Below are 19,450 nucleotides of genomic sequence, written 5' to 3' on the forward strand. Positions count from 1 at the left end.
AAAAATAAAACAATTTCAAATTTACATTTTTAAAATCTCCAACCATTAACACCTGAAGCAATGAGACTCCACACTGGTGGTAATTAATTTTAATTGTCAAAGTTGATTAGTAATCAATCACATAAAAGGATACTTGGACTTGAAATGCGATTAGTTAAATCAGTTGTGCTGTCCCATAGGCTTTTTTTCCTTAATAGTTTTATTTTCCCAAATTGAAAATCAAAGAGGCGTTTCAAAAAAAATCATTTAAGACGATTCTTTTGAGTATCAGATTCAGCTTTACTTTTAACATTACAGGAAAAAAATTAATGCAAATCTGAATGATCTTAATTAATATGTTGGGTACGGGCTGCGGTGAAGAGAGGTCCCAATCAGTCCACCACTAAAGTTAAAGCTGTTGCTTGTCATTCAAGCCAGTCTTTCTTTGAGTGGGCTGTTTCAGATCAATCAAAAAATGTAAACCTGCCACGAAAAAAGTGTTTCAAAACAGAAGGCAATTTCTATGATAGGTTTTAAGGTTTATGATGAATTTACCGTCAGCAAATAATGCCTCAGAACTTAAATTGAGTTTAGCGTCCCTCCACCTAACAAGTGGTGAAAACTTCAAAGGATGAGAAATATTTCAGGTCCATCTTGGGCAGCCGCCGAGCCCTCTCTAAAATCTGTGATTCAAACCGCCGATAGAATGCAACCTAAACTCTATTTTTTTTCCACACAAAAAAAAACATCAGGGAAAGAAAAGGAACACACAGATCTAATAAAATGAGTCCAAGTTGAAGGCTGGGCGCCACGAAGACGGTTTAGTTTAAAAACGCAGACACCCGAGTCACCCAGAACCTTCTTCAGGCAGCAAGGTGGATGCTGGGAGTTGTAGTTGTCCGGCGGCCTGAGTGACGGTGGGAGCCAGCATCTGGGTCAGAGTTTGAAATACAGCTCCCAGCAGCGCTTGCGGCCGCGGCGCCGAGTTCTGTGAATGGCTGGGGTAAGCGCCATATACAAGAAGCAAAGCTGAGCGTAGAGACTGGGGAGCTTGGCTCTTTGGTACCGATGATTGCGGCCATTGTCTCATTTCCTTTTTAGCTTAGCGAAACAGGACAAAAAAAAATCTAAAGAAAATAATGGGAAAGTTGGAGGAAATCGTGCGCATCGCCAAGAAGATGGATAAGATGGTGTCCAAGAAAAACACGGTGGGTAGAGGCCAGCCGGGCTGTCGATGCCGCACTGCCCAGCCCGGCTGATGCTTCCTCGCTGCTTGGTTGCGGGTTCCTAGCTCAGGAGCCGGTGGGACGCAGGCAGCCAAGTGCAGGGAATGATCAGGCTGCTCAGAAGCGGGAAGGACACCCTTCAGGCACTAAATGTTAACTCTATGGGGGGAATGCTGAGGTTTTTAGCGCCATGCTCACGGTGTTTGTAATGTAAATAAATGATGGAGGGCAGTACTCCCTTTGGACCCAGCCCTCGTGCGTATCTGCGTTAAATTTATGTTGTCTGAAGTGCTTGAAGAGATTTGTAATAAAAGATCCAGAGCCATTTACCTTCGCTTTCAATCCTGTTGGGGGGTCAACCTCGTTAATTGAAACTCCATGCCGAAGACGGCATAGAAAACGTTGCACTTAAACATACCCTGTGATGTAGGAATTATAAGTAAAAGTGATTTATCTTGTTTCTAATTTTGACCTCCCCCAAAATGTCTTCGTTGACACCTCATTAAGAAGTATTTTGTGTGGAGGTTATTTGAAGGTGCTCCATATTTTGATAGGAATAAATATTTCCAGTAGTTTACATGAATGTTGAAAGTTTTTTCCCCTTTTACAGAATCTGATTGACCTGATGAGTATTTCCATGCATTTTGTTTCTTACTTCAGATTTCTACTATTTGTAGATTTTGTTTTATTTATAAAGTTAACAATTGTTGTTAAATGAATTACATTTTGTTTCAACTTTAGTTCCATTTATATTTTTAACTGGTGTATTCTGAATCAAAAGAAATAGATTAAAATGTTTCAGTTGTGACCACAAGAGATGAGGGTCACTAGCCTTCGCTCAAGGATTATAGCCTTGGGCTGATAATACAACGATGATCATTTCGAAGAAATGGGTGGGTGAATGGGAAAGACTTACAGTTAGTAATGTGAGTACTGCAACTTTGGGTGGTTATTATTTTTGGCACATGTATCTTTATGTAGCCATTGCTATACAAAGCAGTGCCTTGATTTTTAACCCTTCAGATCTATTCTTCACTGCTTGGTTCTGATTTGGGAGGCACTGGGATGCAAACAGCTAAGTGTAGATGATGTCCAGGCTGCTCAAAAGCTTGGAGAACCTGTAGGTTTTGTCCCTACTGTTGTAGACTGACCGCCTTGTATTTCTGTCATTTTCTGTGTTTATTTGGAAGTTAGTATTTATACTATTTTTGCTTATTATTTTCTAATATCTGCTTGACTAACAGATTTGGTCTTCAGGCTACAATTCAAAGAAATAGTTCTGTACAAATGTGTGGCTCCTCAAAACCTTTCAGCTTCTACCACAATAACGTACCGCTCTGCTTTTCTGTTAATTCTACAGAATGGTGCTATTGATTTACTGAAGGAACTTAAAAGCATACCCATGACTTTGGATCTGTTGCAGGTAAATAGAAATTATACCAGCTTATTCTGGAGTATGTTTGCTTCAGCCCTCCTTTTCTCAACTTTTTTTTATATAAAAACATAGAAAGTTTATGGCACACAAGAAGTTTGTTCTGGATTTTGCTGGATATAATTTCATAGCTAGCAGCTCTCTTGCCCGAGTGATGTGATTTTTTAACTTGGGTAGTGAGTGTTGGCTGTAAAAGGAATCGCAGTAAAGCCCAATCTTGGCCTCACTTGTCATCAACATAGTACATTTTCCAACAGAGGTCACTGAAATAGAAAGAGTTAACTAAGCACAGGCCAGAAATCAAACCTGTGACCTTTTGTTCTGTATGGCTTAATACCTTTCCACGCAGGGCTATTGGGTGAAATTGCAAGTTTATAAAAATTTTTGCATTTATCATGTCATTGAAACATCTCAATGTTCCATTCTCTGAATTGCTTTTGTAGAGCAATGGTGTATATATACAAATAATACTTTTGAAATAAAGCTGAATCGGAAAGTCTTCTGAAAAGATAGGTAATGATATTCTACCTGAAGAAATTAATTTACAGTTTTGATGTTATATAAATAAGTATACATATATTTGCCAGCAAATAATAGCAATTTGCCTGGGGCCTTTGGCACAACCTGTAAGCAACATCACTCTGCAGACTAATGTCTTTCTGGGGCTAATTTGCATGTGGTTATTAAAGGATGCAGTAATTGGGGTCTCTAGCTGCTTAAAGGAACATCTTTTGACTTAGGAGAACATGTGGTGAGAACAATGACAAGTAGTGAAAGCAGTCTTACTTCCTGTGATTCATATAAAGGCGCTTGCATCTTTTGGATCTGCAGACCAACGTGGTTACTGTCAAATGCATCCTATGCCCCACGCAAACCAGTGAGATAGTAAAAATGAAGAGCATGGACTTGCTGGTTCCCAGCATGTATTGAAAAACAATGGTCATTTTTCCTGGAAAACCATGTCACCTACTGGATTGAAGCACTTGTATGCTGCCAACAGTTTTTTCTATTCATCCTTTCACAGGATGTGGGCGTCACTGGCTAGACCAGCATTTATTGCCCATCTCTAATTATCCTTGAGAAGATGGTGGTGAGCCGTCACCTTGAACTGCTGTAGTCCATGTGGTGTAGGTACACTGTGTTGTTAGAAAGAGGTTTCCAGGATTTTGACCCAGTGATGGTGAAGGAATGGCAGTATATTTCCAAGTCAGGATGGTGAGTAGCTTGGAGGGGAATTTGCGGGTGATGGTGTTCCCATGCATCTGTTCTTGTCCTTCTGGATAGTAGAGGTCACGTGTTTGGAAGGTGCTGTTGAAAAACCCTTGGTGAATTGCTGCAGTGCATAGTGTAGATGGTACACACTACTGCCACTGTCTAGCCTGTCGGACAGCTCTCCTAATTTTGGCACAAGCCCCCAAATGTTAGTAAGGAGGACTTTGCAGGGTCACAAAATCACGGAGTGCAGATGAGGCCCTTCGGCCCATCGAGCCTGCACCGACACGTGAGAAACACCTGACCTACCTACCTAATCCCATTTACTAGCACTTGGCCCATAGCTGGGTGTGCCATTCTCATTTCCGGTGCTTAGATTGATGCCGGATGCTCCGTCAGGTTTCATTCCTTTTGGACATTTCTGTAGTAGTTTGATAGAATTGAGTGGCTTGCTAGGGCACTTAAGAATCACCCATATTGCTATGCTTCTGGAGTTACATGTAGGCCAGACCAGGTAAGGATGGCAGATTTCTTTTTCCTAAAAGACATTAGCGAACCAGATGGGCTTTTACGACAATTAACATGTTTCATGGTCACAATTACCAAGACTAGCTTCAGATTTATTAATTGAATTTTAATTCCACCAACTACCTTGATGGGATTTTTACACATGTCCCTGGAGCATTAGCTTGAGCGTCTGGATTGCTAGCCTAGTGACATTACTACTATGGCACTGCCTCCCCTATTGATGCAGGTGATGTCACCTGTGACTTCCTTAAGACCTGACCAGTGGAAAAGTAATGTTACTTTCACTGGCATTTATAGAGCTATGGAGGCCCATGAAGATGGCTACATAACTCTTTCAGAAGATGACACAGCTCTCATACTAATTTCCTATTAACCTTACTCTTTTGAGAGATTCAGGAATGCCCCACTTTGTCTCCAAGTTCAATCAGCTGGATAGTTCTGAGGCAATACATTCCTCTTTTGGGGTGGCCTCATCACCCTTGCATTGAGCTATGCTTCCTGCTGCTCTTCCTCTTCCATAGAAGACATGTTAAAAAGGAATTGCAAAGGAGACACCAACCCTGCACCTTGCATTAGTTTCCTCCTTCAAGGCACAAATGCCAGGTCAAATAATCAAAACAAAATGCCCTTTTTAACAATGCCAAGATGCTATATCAGAAAAGTTCCATACACGATCCGCAGACTTGGGCCTAACAAAGTTTTGGATCTGAAAACCTGTTGCAGCTCTTTTCAGAAATGTAAATGGGAGGGGGGGGGGGGGGTGCGGGCACGGTGGAAGGTGGAATTGCCATGGGCACATGATCCTGGTGTGCAGTGTTGGGGCTAGAGAGCCTTCATGTTTCATGTCAGGAAGTTTGTGGGCAATTTGCTGCATCTCTGCGACAGGTGCTCCAGGATGCTAGGGGCAGGAAAATTTGCATTTTATGCATCTTAATCAACTACACAGGAATATAAATAGTTGTTTGGTAGGGCAGAACTTGAATATTGCTGAAAAAAATATTTTTTTGAAGCTTTTCGTCTTGCACTCATCAGGACAATTTGTAAGAAAGTAACAATGTCAGGCGAAACAACATATTTATATTGTATGAGAAGGGAATACTGATTTGTTGGCAGATGGCCTCTTGATTGGTAGGTGTGTTGCCATGGCGAATGTACCAGTGCATTCTCCATGGCAACACCTCAACCAGTCAGCACACTTTTCTCATACAGTATAAACGTATTGTTTTCCCCTGACATTTTCTTGTGAACTGTCCTGATGAGTGCAAGATGAAAAGCTTCAGCAAAAAAAGGTTTTTTTTTTTCCCAGCAATACATAGGAATAAAGATGTTTTGGTATATACAGATATATGTTCGGAAATGTTTAATTCAAATTATTGATACAATAGTCCAAAAAATGTATGATAAATTAACCATTTTAATGGTGATGAGTTGTTTTTCGGCAGACTGGATTAATTTACTTATTAATAACATATTTGGTGTTTAAATTACTAGGCTGTTTGTATTCCTGAAGAATGGCGTTTTTGATATCTAGCAGCGTTAAGATCTTTGGCCCACCCTACTGCAAGAGGAGCTTACTGCTAATATGGCTTAACACATACCAGTCTAAATAATCAAGTTGTTCCTGTAAGTTCAAAGATTGTTATTAATATGTGTTCCTTTATTCTTGTAGTCCACGCGGGTTGGGATGTCTGTGAACGCTGTTAGAAAACAAAGCACGGATGAAGAAGTCACAACACTTGCTAAGTCACTCATCAAATCATGGAAAAAACTGCTAGGTAAAGTTGTGCTCTAATTATTGCAGGCTAGGCTAACAATAGCAGAATCAGTTTTACTTGTAGTCTAATTGCTATACATATAGAGGGCCTCTTAATTATTTTTGATTTGAGTGTAGCTTGTGAAAGATAGTGTATTTTAGCTAGATATAACATACAGCCTCAATAGACAGTGCAAATTTTAGGGGAAAGAAATCTAAGCTTGTTGAATGGCGTTAGAGGTCAGAGGAATTTCAGTTTGTTGTAAAATCAGCTTTATCCATTGGAAAAAAGGAATCAAAAGTAAAATTAAACATTTTTAAAAAAAAGTTGCAATTGTATAGTTAACATTTCTAGTGTGTTGACCTTCATAAATAAATAATTCAGTAAAAACGGTGACTTCTTTTAGAGGTCATTTGGCACATCCATCTGTGGCCTATGTTCAAGACCACTTCTTCCAGTTAAACTGTTCTCTCTTTGTCCTGCCCCAGCAACAATGTGTACTTTTGCACTGACATCTTAACCTGGAATTTGCCTTTTGTTGTTATAAACACAAGTTCTACATTCATAGTACTTGACGTTAATACTGTATGTTTACGACTGTGAGATCCTTAAAGTAGGAATAAGTTCATGACTTCCTAAGCTTATATTCTGTAACTACAAAAAGAGCATCACATCTTTAATGTCATCAATTCCTTTCAAAATTTAAATTCTTTGAATCACATCTTGTCACTTTTTGACTAACCTGTACAAATATTTCTAATGAGCTTGCTGTCCTATCCCAGTGAACTAAATGCACAAACCACCCCGGTTGCCCTTCGTTGTACCACTTTTAAGTTCATCATGTCATTGAGCATAACTTGTTTCATTACTCCAAATACCAGATTATATACGTTGCATTATTATATGATACATCCTAATGGCTCAATGTTGTTTGCTGTTGACCTTGAAAGTTGCCCACAAAACTTTGGTGATCTGTGTGGCATGGATTTTCCCTTTCCCAATGTTACTTTGAATCTTACGTCAAGTCAAGGGGATCTCCAGACATCAGCACCAGTGATCAAGCAGGATAAGTAGTTAATCACATTGAAGTATTCTCACAGACAGCACTTCAGGAAGTAAAATGCACAGGTCATCCTTCATTTTTAATTAAATTTTACAGAGCAAAATAAATGGGGTATACACATGGGATTAAGGTAGAGCAGAAACATAAGAAACTTTATTAAAATATGAGTTTATATCATAATGGGGCAATTTAGCATTCCACAGAATAAAATTAGTTTTTCAGGATCAGTGAGGCTCTTCAGCATTAATTATGGATTTAATATAGTGTTAAAAACCCAGTTGCACTTCATTCAACGAGATGCAATTTTTTTCAACAGTTTTCATAGCGAGAGTCATAGTTTAACAATACAAGTTCTTGGCTGTTCACTAACTTTTTTAAAAGTATATTTGATTCCAGTCTGCAGGAAATTCAACACACCCTATGGAGAAGCGTAGCATCAATGACATCAATTTCTGGATTTCTGCATTTAACTGCATGTATGCAGAGTTTAGAAGTTGCTGTCAGTTTTAGAGGAGTAATGACGGCGAATGTTAACAGTTTTGCCATTCTTACCACCTCAATCTGGACCAATATTTGGTCCTGCATTATAAAGATATTTTCAACAGTTGTTCTTTTATGGTGCCTAAATCTTTTTGCATTACCTCCTTTGTACTTTTGTAAGCACATTTATTAACAACTGAGTTTCACTGAGTGATCATTTATCTTTTCTGATAAATTGTATATTTTGTCTTTCTTACTTTGGTAAAAAAGCTTATTGACTGAACATTGAACTAAAGGCTGCACATTTGGCTTATCTCTGCAATTACTAATTTAGGATATGTAGCTTTTCCTTGAAAATAAAATGAATATGCCCTTCATGTTGTGCTGCTAATTCTAATTTTAATTTTGGGTTTCTGAGTTTGCTGATCTGAGTGAGGATGCAAAAGTAATCTCTGTAGTTCTGGGTTAAGGAGGGCAAAATTCAGGCAGGGTTCCCTCTCCAGATTGCTAACTGTTAACATTGGTGACGTGGGTAGGATAAAGAGTGTGGCTATGGTGACTTCTTGGTGAACAGCCTTCAGACACCTGCCCAGTCTCTGACATGAAGACTAACCACATGGGTGAAAAATTGGAGTACTGCTACTCCTGGTGCTGCAACATAAGTTGATGCCGTTCAGAAGAAGATGAATGATGGGAGAAAATTGGATGGGGGTGTGAAGAAAAAATTACTGTTAAAGATTGCACTGCATTCTGCTCAAAAGTTGGATCCATTTTTTTATTTTTCATTTTGTGGGAAGGCATGAAGTTTCCTTGGGCTGATTTCTGACACTGTCAAACTCCAGCAGCTGTGTGATGCTTGCCATGGATAGAGCGGGTGAGGCAAACCTTGCTTCCAAAAATGGCATCTTGAAAGTGACCAGAGCGTTCCCAGTGGCAATCATCAGCAAACTCAGGTGAAAAGCTAGAACATAGTGCTCGCATCATTTTTAACTACCACCAACTAGTTAAGTCCACAAGAGTTGGTCAAACCTGAAAGATATGGAAATGAAAATAACTTTTATATAAGTGTAATTTAAAGGTATTATAATTTTATTAGACTGTTACCTGAAAAGGAAGAATGTGCAGGCTTACGGGGAGAAGGCAGAAGAATGGCACTAGGTGAAATGCTCATTGGGAGAGCCAATGCAGACACGATGGGCCGAATGGCCTCCTGTGTTGTAACAATTCTGTGAACTTGTAACGGATTTTTAAATTCATAATTGTAAAAAAAAAATATTCTATAGCCTTGGCATTTAAATTGTAAATTCTAATCGAGTCAGTTTGCTCAACAAAACTTTTAGGACTTTTGAGCTTTTCATCTAAATCCCCTCCAGAAAAGCTGCAACACATTTGGTAATGGGTGCTTTTGGAACCATGAATAGAGTTTTTCCTCCATCAGTTGTCTCATGAAATCAGTGTAGTCCAAAGGTAGCTTCAGGAGTTAATAGGCCCATGGCATGTATTTGATGAGCAAAGTGGGATGTCTGTCTCGAACCATAATCCACTGACCTCTTTTGGAATCAACAGCTTGATCAGTTTCCTTCAAAGGGTTATGGATTTACTAGTCTTGATATAATCCATGTTAATTCTGTGTTATTTTCTAAATCGGTTGAATTTGAGTGGAGCCTAATATGATCTGCTGAATGATCGCAGATTCATGGCTATTTGCGGAGATAACATTAAGAAAATATAGGGCCAGATTTTGTTGTCAAAGTAGTGATGGTGGTGCTCGCTGTTATTTTTGTATGAATAGTACAGCAGCTCCAGGTGGGGAGCAGATGCATGGCTTAATGCTCAATATCCAAATGTTGCCATCAGAGTTGCTACATTCCGCCATGAGCTTTGTGCAAATATTTTGCTGTTTGTCTTACTGTTTGCATGCGTTGAATGGCATGAGGTGCTGTATTTACACAGGTGGGAACTAAATTCGCCACAGAAAATTTAAGCCTTGTAATTTTGAGCATAAACACTCCTTTAACAATGTAATAATTGTTAATTACACACAAATATAATTAATTACCAATTAACCTCTGGTAAGGAAAAATAACTATTACAAACATGGAGTCTCATTCCTTCAGATATTAATTTTTGTAGATTTTAAAGAAATGTCGAATTTAAAATATTTCAACCTGTTTATTGATTTTTCCTTTGCCTCTTTTCTCCTTTTCCTCTCTCTCTCTCTCTCTCTCTCTCTCTCTCTCTCTCTCTCTCTCTCTCTTTACACCCAATTTGGCATTGAATTCATCCACTTCATCCACTCCGATTCACTCTTCCTCCTCTTCTTTTCATTTATTTCTCAATCCTCCAATTTGATTGGTTCAGGTGATAACGTGTTGGTTGCCCTATTCACTCGGAATTCCTATTTCCTACACTACAACATTACCTGCCCGCATTTCCACCAACTTAATGGGCAAAATGTTTTAAGCCATGGTGTGGGGTAAATCTAACCAATGGTAGATGCTGTTAGATGCCTTGCTACAACAAAATCTAGGCTAAACTATGTAATGGTAAACATGCTAATAATGGAGCTTATTGCTAGTAGCTTATGTTTAAGATGCAAGAGCACATCTACATAAGCAAATTGTGAAAATAGCATTGAAAGCTGGCTACTTAGATACTTTAAAGTTACAGAAAAATGTAAATGGCAACATAGTAAGTTCTACTGTAAAGCTGTCGATCTTTTTTAATGAATTCCATAGCATTACAGAACTGCACCGTATGAGTTATATTTCTGAACATTATATTGGACAAGAAGGAAGAAACGGGTTAAGAGCTCTAATAAAATTCCTAATCTCATACCCTTTTATGTTACAGAACTACCTGAAGTAGAAGCATGTCTATGGTATCCTGGGTTTGCAGTATTTTGGAATCTGCCCTATTTGCATTGGGTGAATGAATTCGACAACATTAGTGGTAGCAGACCGTATAATCTATAACTTTCGTTTTTGGCAGCCATATTATCCAGCTTGGGAAGGTTGGGTTGGCACTGCCAATTGCAATGTTTATGGTTGGAATTTACAGTCAGCATTCGTTGTTGACCTTGAAGAAAGCTGCCCACAAAGATCTAATGATCTCTGGTGGTTTTATCCCTTTCAAATCGGGTGACAGTCAAGGGGAGCTTGTCAGCAAGAGGTAAGGAAGCAATCACGTTGAAGTATTCACATGGCAACCTAGTCTAACAAATATTCTTCACTTTTAATTTTAATTTCAGATAGCAAAATATGATTAGAAAGGATCGAAGCTAATGTAAAGATAAACTTAAAGAATTAGTTTTTTTAAATGTATTTTTTATCATAATGGAGAAATTTGACATTCCATAAATATGAAACTGGCTTTTCAGGCCAGTTGGGGTATTTCACAAGTCAGTACACCATTGAAAAACCCAGCTATTCCTCATTTAAATTAGTGTAACTTTTTCAAGGATTTTTACAGGAGACTGGCGGTGTAAAGAGTGGAAGTTCTTATCAATTTGTTGACTTCCAATTGATTACAATCTGGGCGGTGCCTCAACAGCACACCCTCTGGAGAAGTGTAGAATCACTGACAACAGCCTCTGGGTTTCCATGTTATTCTGTGCATGCCCACGCTCCAGAAGTTGCTTTGATTTTCAGTGGTGTAATGATGGTGAACATTGGCAATTTCACCTTCATTACCACTGCAAAATCTTAGTCTATATTTACCAACCATGTTGGTACTACCCCAGATGTGTCTGGAAGAATAACATCTTTATGTGGTTTTTGGTAACTCTGGTAGCAGTTGGGCCTGTCAAATGCTGTATGGCAGACTGGATCAGAAAACCTGTGTCTCCTCTTTTTTAATGTAATCACTTGTGGAGCAATTTTGACTGGATGTGTTGTGCTGGGAGGTCGCAGAATAATCTTTGTATCACCTCCACTCTACGGTATTGAGGATGTGGTGTTGTGCTACAGATCACTCGGCATCAGAGTTGCTGTGGCAATGCACTTTTACATTTATGTTGTAGTTGGGAGCTATGGATAGCAATGGTAGAGGCTCCAACTTCTTTCCATCACTTGGCTGAGCAGGAATCTCTCCTGCTTTTATGGCCTGCCATCAGCCTGTGTTGGAAGGACCTGCAGGTTGATCTTCAACCTTTTTGGCAATGTTATGAATGCTCCTTCCTTGGCCATCAAATCCTGGGGTGGGACTTGAACCTGAAGCTTCTGACTCAAAGGCAGGGACGCAATGCCACAAGACTTCCCAGTGCTGTGGATACAGGGATTTAAAAATAGAATGTTTGCAACACTCAGTTGGAATCTGTGGAGAGAACAGAAATGATGTAAAGCCTTCATCAGAAAGTTGAGAAATTACAGATAACGTTTGATGAAAACAATATAAAAGCAAGTGGGACAAGCTGCATGCAGTGTGTCTCATGCTCATTTCCTTTGTGTTCCTTTTTCAGTGTTGTTCATTTGTAATTTATTCACATTCTGAAGATGAGTCTACACATGCTCACTTCACTGATGCTGACCAATTTTGTGCATTGAAGTAATGCTTAGTATTGCCTGCATTAGGATTGCCAAAAATTAGTTTATATCACTGTTAAAGCTAACAGATGAGACAAAAGTATTTTTCTGAACTGGAATGAAACCGAAGCCCTAGAGGTAAAAAATATTGTATAATCTAGTTTTGTTCCTTTTCACCTGACATGTATTATCATTATCACTATATTTTCATCCATCCTACAGAACCAAGTTTATATCCTTTCACCCTCTCTCCTAGATATCTCTGAATTCAACTTAGTTTATGTAAGGGGATGACTGTTCTTTTTAATATAGGTTAACAACAGGTCACCTTTAACTCTGAACCTGAATTAAGCCATAAAAGCAAAATATTTCAGAACACATTAGTTCAGATTTTTGTGCAATTGCGAGATTGGTGACATGGACCATAAATTTCCCCATCTAGTGTGCCAATCTCAATATTATCTCTCGATAATTGTATTCCATATTTTCCCACCTTTCTAATTAGAAAGCACAGCCCTTGTACTCTGTCACTCCATAGTTAAATTATATTTTTGAATTCTGTTAGACCAACTGAAACATTTCAAAAATAAATGAACGTTATTTTAAGTTTTCTTTTTTAAGAGCACTAAAACTTGGAAAGAAAAATAGATTAGATAACCAAGGCTATGAGTAAATGCTTGCTCTTCCTGCTGACATTTGTATAGTAGTGAATATTCAATAGTAATGATCTAGAGAACACATAAATGGTAACTTTGTTCTACTTAAATACTTTAGGCATTCTGCAAATGTGTGGTATTAGAACCTTCTTAGGAATGATCGAGTGAGAATACCTGGCCCTGTCCATCAGCTGAAGGTTCTTGTAGACTAATTGGCAGCTCTAGATTAATACAAGTAGCCATTTTAGAGGGAAAAAAAATCTCCCATTAAATGTTGAATATAGTTGCTCACACAAGTAGTAGTTCATAAATTCTTAGTGCTTCCCTGTCTGCTTAACTCATTTCCCAGGGCTTCTTGCACAGATTTAAGTTCCCTGCATTTTGTTTTTCTTGATTTGCACACTGTTCAAGTTTGTCAAATCTTGCTGATTTTCAGGAAAAACAGATGACAATTCAATATAAAATATTCTTTAATTTTATCCATTGTAGCAATTGACCTAATACATCTGTATCAATATCTATGACCGTAAACTGTATTTTGAGATTTGTCAATTGTAAATGTTTTAGTTCATTTTATTCTGTTGTTTGAATGCGGAAATGTCGCACGTATCTTAATAAGTCACGTTACCTCCTTACTGGCTTCTTGACCTTGGCTTTCAATTTAAGGTCTGTTTATAACAACAGTTGATAGCAATAAAAAACAAACTACAGTTTGATCCTAAAATGACAAATTAATGAGAATTGGACCTTTTTGGAACTGATCAAACTTTAATCAATTTGAATGATCATATTATCTCAATTAAACAAGCACATCTAAAGTACATCTACATCACATGATGTAGATATAAAAACAGGAGTTTGAACAAATGACTGATTAGTCCCATAGTTATAATCCTGACTTTCAAAAATCCCAGGAATAAGATCAATTGCTTAAAAATAATAACATTTAAGCTTCTCCTTTTTAGACTGCGGCAAATTTATTGTCCAGATCAATATCCCTAAACATCTCAGTACATCATTTAAAGGCAACCTATGACTGCACCCTTTAATCATGTTGTTGTCAGGCTATTTAAACTATTATTTTGCAACCTAAATGTCAGTGACATGTAAACTGGCCTAAATGGAGATCGATATTGATTTTAACAGCAAGGTGGAGCTACTGTGAAACTTGCAATCCTTCAGTGAGTAATGGTGTAGAGGGTGCCAGGAATTTTAGCGTGGTGTAAGATGTGGCACGTGACATGTATACATAATTTCATGGGAATTCTGTCATAGTAATGTGCCACTACTAAGGCACAAGTTATCAGAAAATTGTGGGCTGATCTATTCTGTATGGCACTAAACTCTATACTAGTAGCATAAGAGTATTTATTAACAAATGTGAAGTCTCTACTGTCATATGGATGTGGTTCCTTATTCTTATTTTTGGAGTAGACTATTGGGAAAATTATTTTTTTGAATGCTCTTTCTAAGGAATTGGGAGCTGCGGTATAATTTAGATGTCCATTTTCAGTAGGTTGAAACAAAAGCATTTATTTTAAATATTTTGTACTGACTGCAAGGGCTAAAATTTTAATTGTAAAACTAAACACCTGATTATCTTCACATTTTGGTATTTGATCATCCTAATTAGGTCTAATGTATAATGATTTGAATGAGTGTGTACTATAAAAACTTGGATTTTAGCATAGTTGGAATTATTATGAAAATAAGTTATAAACAATTGCTCAAAAGCAGAAGAATTTTAGCTGGCTCTGACTATATTCAAGTAGCTGATTTTCAGCAACTAAAATTGTTAATGCTGTGAAGTGAAAAATTTCTATCTCCAAAATTAACAAAATATCAGTTAAGAATTCTCAGTTGAATAATGTATTATGTTTCTACTTCTTGCAAATTGTGAACTGTTCAGTTAATATAGTTTGAACATGGTTTGCCTTAGTTAATACTTAAAATGTTCTGTAGCAGGTTATACACAAGGTGAGTGATTTGAGCTGTAAATTACAATTTAAAGGGTGCACTATGGCGAAATATGTATTTGAAATATAAAGCTCAGCGTTGGAGTGGTTTTAGTATTAAATAAGCCTCTCAGAATAATTACAGCATAGGAGGCCATTCAGCCTGTCATATCCATGCCAGCTCTTTGCAAGAGCAATTTACTGATTTCAACTCCCCTGCCTTTCCCTGTAGCACTGGAAATTTTTCCTCTTCAGATAATGATCCAACTCCCAGGCAGTGCATTCCAGATCCTAACCGTTTGGTTCATAAAGAAGTTTTACCTTGTGTCACCATTGCCTCTTTTGTCAGTCGCCTTAAATCAGCGTCCTCTGGTTCTTAATCCTTCCACCAATTGGAACAGTTTCTCTCTGACCTCTCATGATTTTGAATATTGCTATATAATTTTGTATTTGATTTTAATAAAAAGAACTTGATAGTTTCAACTGAATCAGTCATTTTTGAAGGCATGTAATTTTGGATGCTCTTACACTCAAAGCTCTTTTGTTTCTACAGACATTATGGGCTTGGTTTGAGTGCGCCTTCATTGATATGAATGTCAAATACTTTGTATTAGCCTGGTTGTTGAGCTGAAGATACTTGAGACAGGAATTGTTATATATTTGGCTGACAATAGGTCTAAGTTTTTAATTGGACACATGGGAATTGCTATATGTTTAAAAACAAATCCATTCCCTAGGCTTTCTTCTGTAACAGAAATTTACAACTAAAATTATTTCCAGATAGTAATAGGTAGCAAACGTCTTTGAATTTTTTGGTTTTAGTAGTCAACTTTGATTTACGTATGATCAGGGCACAGATGTCGTGGAAGAAGATTTAACCTTTTGACACTGACTACATAGTTGTGATCATCTCAAGCCCAGTGATTGTAACTATATTAAACGGATGGCATGTTAATTTCAAAGCACTGTAGTTGATGTTTGTCTAAATTAATGCTTTACAGATGGCCCAGCAGGAGATAAAGATGCTGAAGACAAGAAAAAAGAATGTTCAACTTCTTCCAAGAACAGTTCAGACTCAACAGAGCAAAGGTCACTTTGGAGCTTCTTTTTAACATTAAGTTAATTACCTTCCATAATATATACAGTTCCTTTTATAAGAACAGTTGCTTATGTAACTATTTTCAGACTCCCTGGAAGTAATTTCTCTGACTTGCTTATCCTCTGTAAAACTTGACATCATCCAAAATACTGCTTTCCATGCCCTAACTCACATCAAACCCTGTTACCCATCAACGCTGTACTGCCTGACCTACATTGGCTCCCAGTTAAGCAATGCCTTGATTTTTAAAATTCCCATCTTTGTTTTCAAATCCTGCCATGCACTTGTCATCTCTGTAATCTCCAGCCCTATAACCCTCAGATATTTGCGCTCCTCCAATTTTGGCCTCTTGAACAAACTGGATTTTAATCACTTCACAATTGGTGGTGTGCCTTCAGCTGTCAAGCCCTAGGCCCTGAAATTACTTTGTTAAGCCTCTCCCTAACTCTCTTTCTCCTTTCATATTTTCCTTAAATCCAACTCTTTAACCAAGCTTTTAGTCTTACGCCCTAATATTTCCTTAAGCCTCCTTAAATGCCTTGATGTCCAATTTTGTTGACTCTTCTGTTAAGCACTTTGATACTTATTACTACATTAAAGGTTCTAAACTTGGTAGTGGAGGCGGTGGCAGCGGTGCTGGAGGTTGAGGCACTGGAGGAATTGGTGGTAGTGAAGGTGGAAGAATTGGTGGTACTGCAGTGGCGGAGGCATTGGCGGTGATGATGAAGATGTTGATGGTGGCAGAGATATATTGTGGGGTCTTGGCTCTCCTCTGTTTTCTTTAATCCACATACTAGGTTTTCTCATTCAAAGTGATTTTAATTGTAGCTTTGAGGATTTTTGAGATCCAAAGAACATTCAAACATTGCCTCTTGGTGGTGTTGAGCTATGAACAAATTTGAAAAGAATAGCAAATTTAAAATTTAAATTAATGAACTGAAATAGTGGTTCACAAGTGGATCTGATAGTTTCTCTCTTGCCAATTGATTTCACATATTTGATAGTTCATGCTAGTGAATGGAATGATTTTCTATAAGGAAATATAAACAAGTCAGCAATTTATTTTGATTAAAACAGCAAACCATTGATAGTTACTGAAAACTAATCACATCTAAATCACTTAATTTCATGTTCCTCAGTTTCACCTATATGCTAATGTAAGAGGTTAGCTAAATTTTACCTGCAACAATCTGAATAACTTATTTTATAGCTTAAGTAACCAAATGTGAAAACTCTTAATATTTTTGTTTTAGATATTTGCATGGAAAGAGGATGGTATCCCATAAATCAGATCAGTACTGATGACACATCCTTTGAAGATGAGTGCTTTTACTGAATAAACAACCCAATTAATGAAACCTCCATCTCTTGTAGCTGTAGTAGGAGACAAGAACCAAGGACACCCACTACTCCAAAGATGACCACATTTCCACCAATTCCTGTTACGAGTGATACTGTCCGCAATAAGTGTAGAGAATTGTTGTCGGCTGCTCTCCAAACAGACAGTGAGTGAAATATACAATAATCTCTTATTCTATTCCTTCAGCTGAAGCTGTTAAATCTCCTTCATTACTAAAGCTGCCTGGTTTTCTCTCTTGTTTCAATATATTTATTTTGTCCTCAAATATTCCTGTAGTTGAGGAGGCTCTTCAAGATCCTGGAAGAGACACAGAAAAAAGGTTGTCAAATGATGAAAAAATCCTTCTCAGCTCTAGCTTCCAATCACTCTTCCATCAAATGTTTTTTTTGCCTTTCTCTTATTATCAATACTGCTAACATCTGAACGTTCCTGCCTGAATTATGAATGTAGCTCTTTACTTCCCAACTGCTTTGAAATCGAGATTGCAATTTTCGAAATCATTCGTTCCCTAAACCTTCAAACCATGAAACTACTTTCCTCCCCAACTCTTCACTTTCTACAGGCTTCAGGCTAAGTGTCAGTTTGGCTCAGTATTAGCACTCAGATTCATCTAAGTCAAAAGATCATGAGTTGAACCCCAGTCCAAACTCTTGAGAACGTTGTCATACCCAGTAAAGGCATGTCATATTCATAACTTTTAAAATATGAACTTTACCCAGTGTGGAATCTTTTGGAACTGACTTTTCTTTTTAAAATGGACAATATGTGCTTCAAAAGATGACTGTCGGGAGTCAGATGACCTGATCTGTGTATTCAAGAACTGGCTGTAAGTCTGGCTATGCCTTGAGGACAGACAACAGGCATTCCAAACTAAAATAGCAATGCTGGAAAAACTCAGCAGGATTGGCAGTATCTGTGGAGAAAGAAAGAGTTAACATTTCTGTTTTTGGAGTCCGTATGACTCTTCTTCAGTCAGCTTTACTCTTTTCAGATCTGCAGTATTTTGCTTTTATTCCAAACTAAAAGGTGTTCATTACGCATCTCCTAGACATTTCTGATTTGAATGGGGTTTTGTTTAAACAAAGAAGGTGATTGACACACACACACCCCCACCCCCCGCCCCGCCACGGGCTAAATGTCTTCAAACAGTAAACCAGGACATGGCTAATCAACCCAAGATAACGACCATATTGGGAAAAGGAACTAGAGTTGTGAAGAATCACGCGGTAAGGCAGCCATGTTTGTCCCTTTATAATTTTTGAATGTTGACTGCAGAAAGAAGGTGCAGCAGCAGGGGTGAGTCCCTAAATAAATAAATCTCTTCATTTAAACCTGGAATAAGCTTGTTGCTGTTTATTCAAATGGCCCACGCACTCGACGATTAAAAACACACATCTTCCTCTCATAAGCTTACTGATTGCGGAGAGTTGGGAAAGAAACAGGATTTCAGCGACTCTCTCTCGCTCTGTAACAACATAATCAATATACTACTGAGGGAGTGCTGCGCTACGTGAGGTGCCTTTTGAATGAGAAGTTAAACTGAGGCCCCGTTTGTTCGTTCTTGTGGATGTAAGATGTTCTATATCACTTCAAAGAAAAGCAGGAATGTTCTGTACCCTGACTAACATTTAACTCCACTTACAACACAATTCTGATCATTTATCTCATTTCTGCTCGTGAGATTTTGCTAAATGCAGAATGGCTATTGTTTTTCTTTGCATTATAACATGCTTGCACTTCAAAAGTGCTTAATTTGTTGTGGAGTAGTTGGAACATCCTGAAAATGTGGAAGGTGCTATATAAATGCAGGTCTTTTCCTTCTAAAAAGAGGAACAGGCAATGCTCTTGCTGTTCTGTCCAACATTCTTCCCTCAGATTGTGCCTAAGTCACAAGAACTAGACATCCTACTCATTTCCTGTTTGTAGGACTTCTTGTGAGCATATTAACAATTGCATTTGCTTAAATAATAAGTGACTACGTTTTAATAGTAATTAAGTTTAGTTATTTTGGATGTTTGAGGATGAAGCTCTATATAAGTGTGAGATTTTCTTTTCAACTCCCAAGCTGCCCATACATTGCTTGCTTGCTCTAGGTTTGTTCTTTTTACCAGTTCAACAATGACAGTGTCCTGCTTTATTAGCCTTGGTCTTCCATCTCAATAAAAATGGACGTGGAGACGCCT

The 19,450-nt window shown here is 37.9% G+C and overlaps 1 protein-coding gene across 1 annotated transcript in view; it reads left to right on the forward strand.

The window, feature by feature from the left end:
- The first annotated feature begins 959 nt into the window (after nucleotides 1-959).
- LOC144688505 (transcription elongation factor A protein 1-like) overlaps nucleotides 960-19,450 on the forward strand; it is a 43,804-nt gene continuing 25,313 nt past the window's right edge. Inside the window, exons 1-5 of the mRNA XM_078555162.1 lie at nucleotides 960-1,187; nucleotides 2,566-2,628; nucleotides 6,047-6,152; nucleotides 15,810-15,897; nucleotides 17,282-17,412. Coding sequence (XP_078411288.1) covers nucleotides 1,119-1,187; nucleotides 2,566-2,628; nucleotides 6,047-6,152; nucleotides 15,810-15,897; nucleotides 17,282-17,412 — 457 coding nt within the window. The 5' untranslated portion in view covers nucleotides 960-1,118. The remainder of the gene's footprint in view (nucleotides 1,188-2,565; nucleotides 2,629-6,046; nucleotides 6,153-15,809; nucleotides 15,898-17,281; nucleotides 17,413-19,450) is intronic.

Source organism: Cetorhinus maximus, chromosome 13 (genome assembly GCF_964194155.1).
Source record: "Cetorhinus maximus chromosome 13, sCetMax3.hap1.1, whole genome shotgun sequence".
Lineage (NCBI taxonomy): Eukaryota > Metazoa > Chordata > Chondrichthyes > Lamniformes > Cetorhinidae > Cetorhinus > Cetorhinus maximus.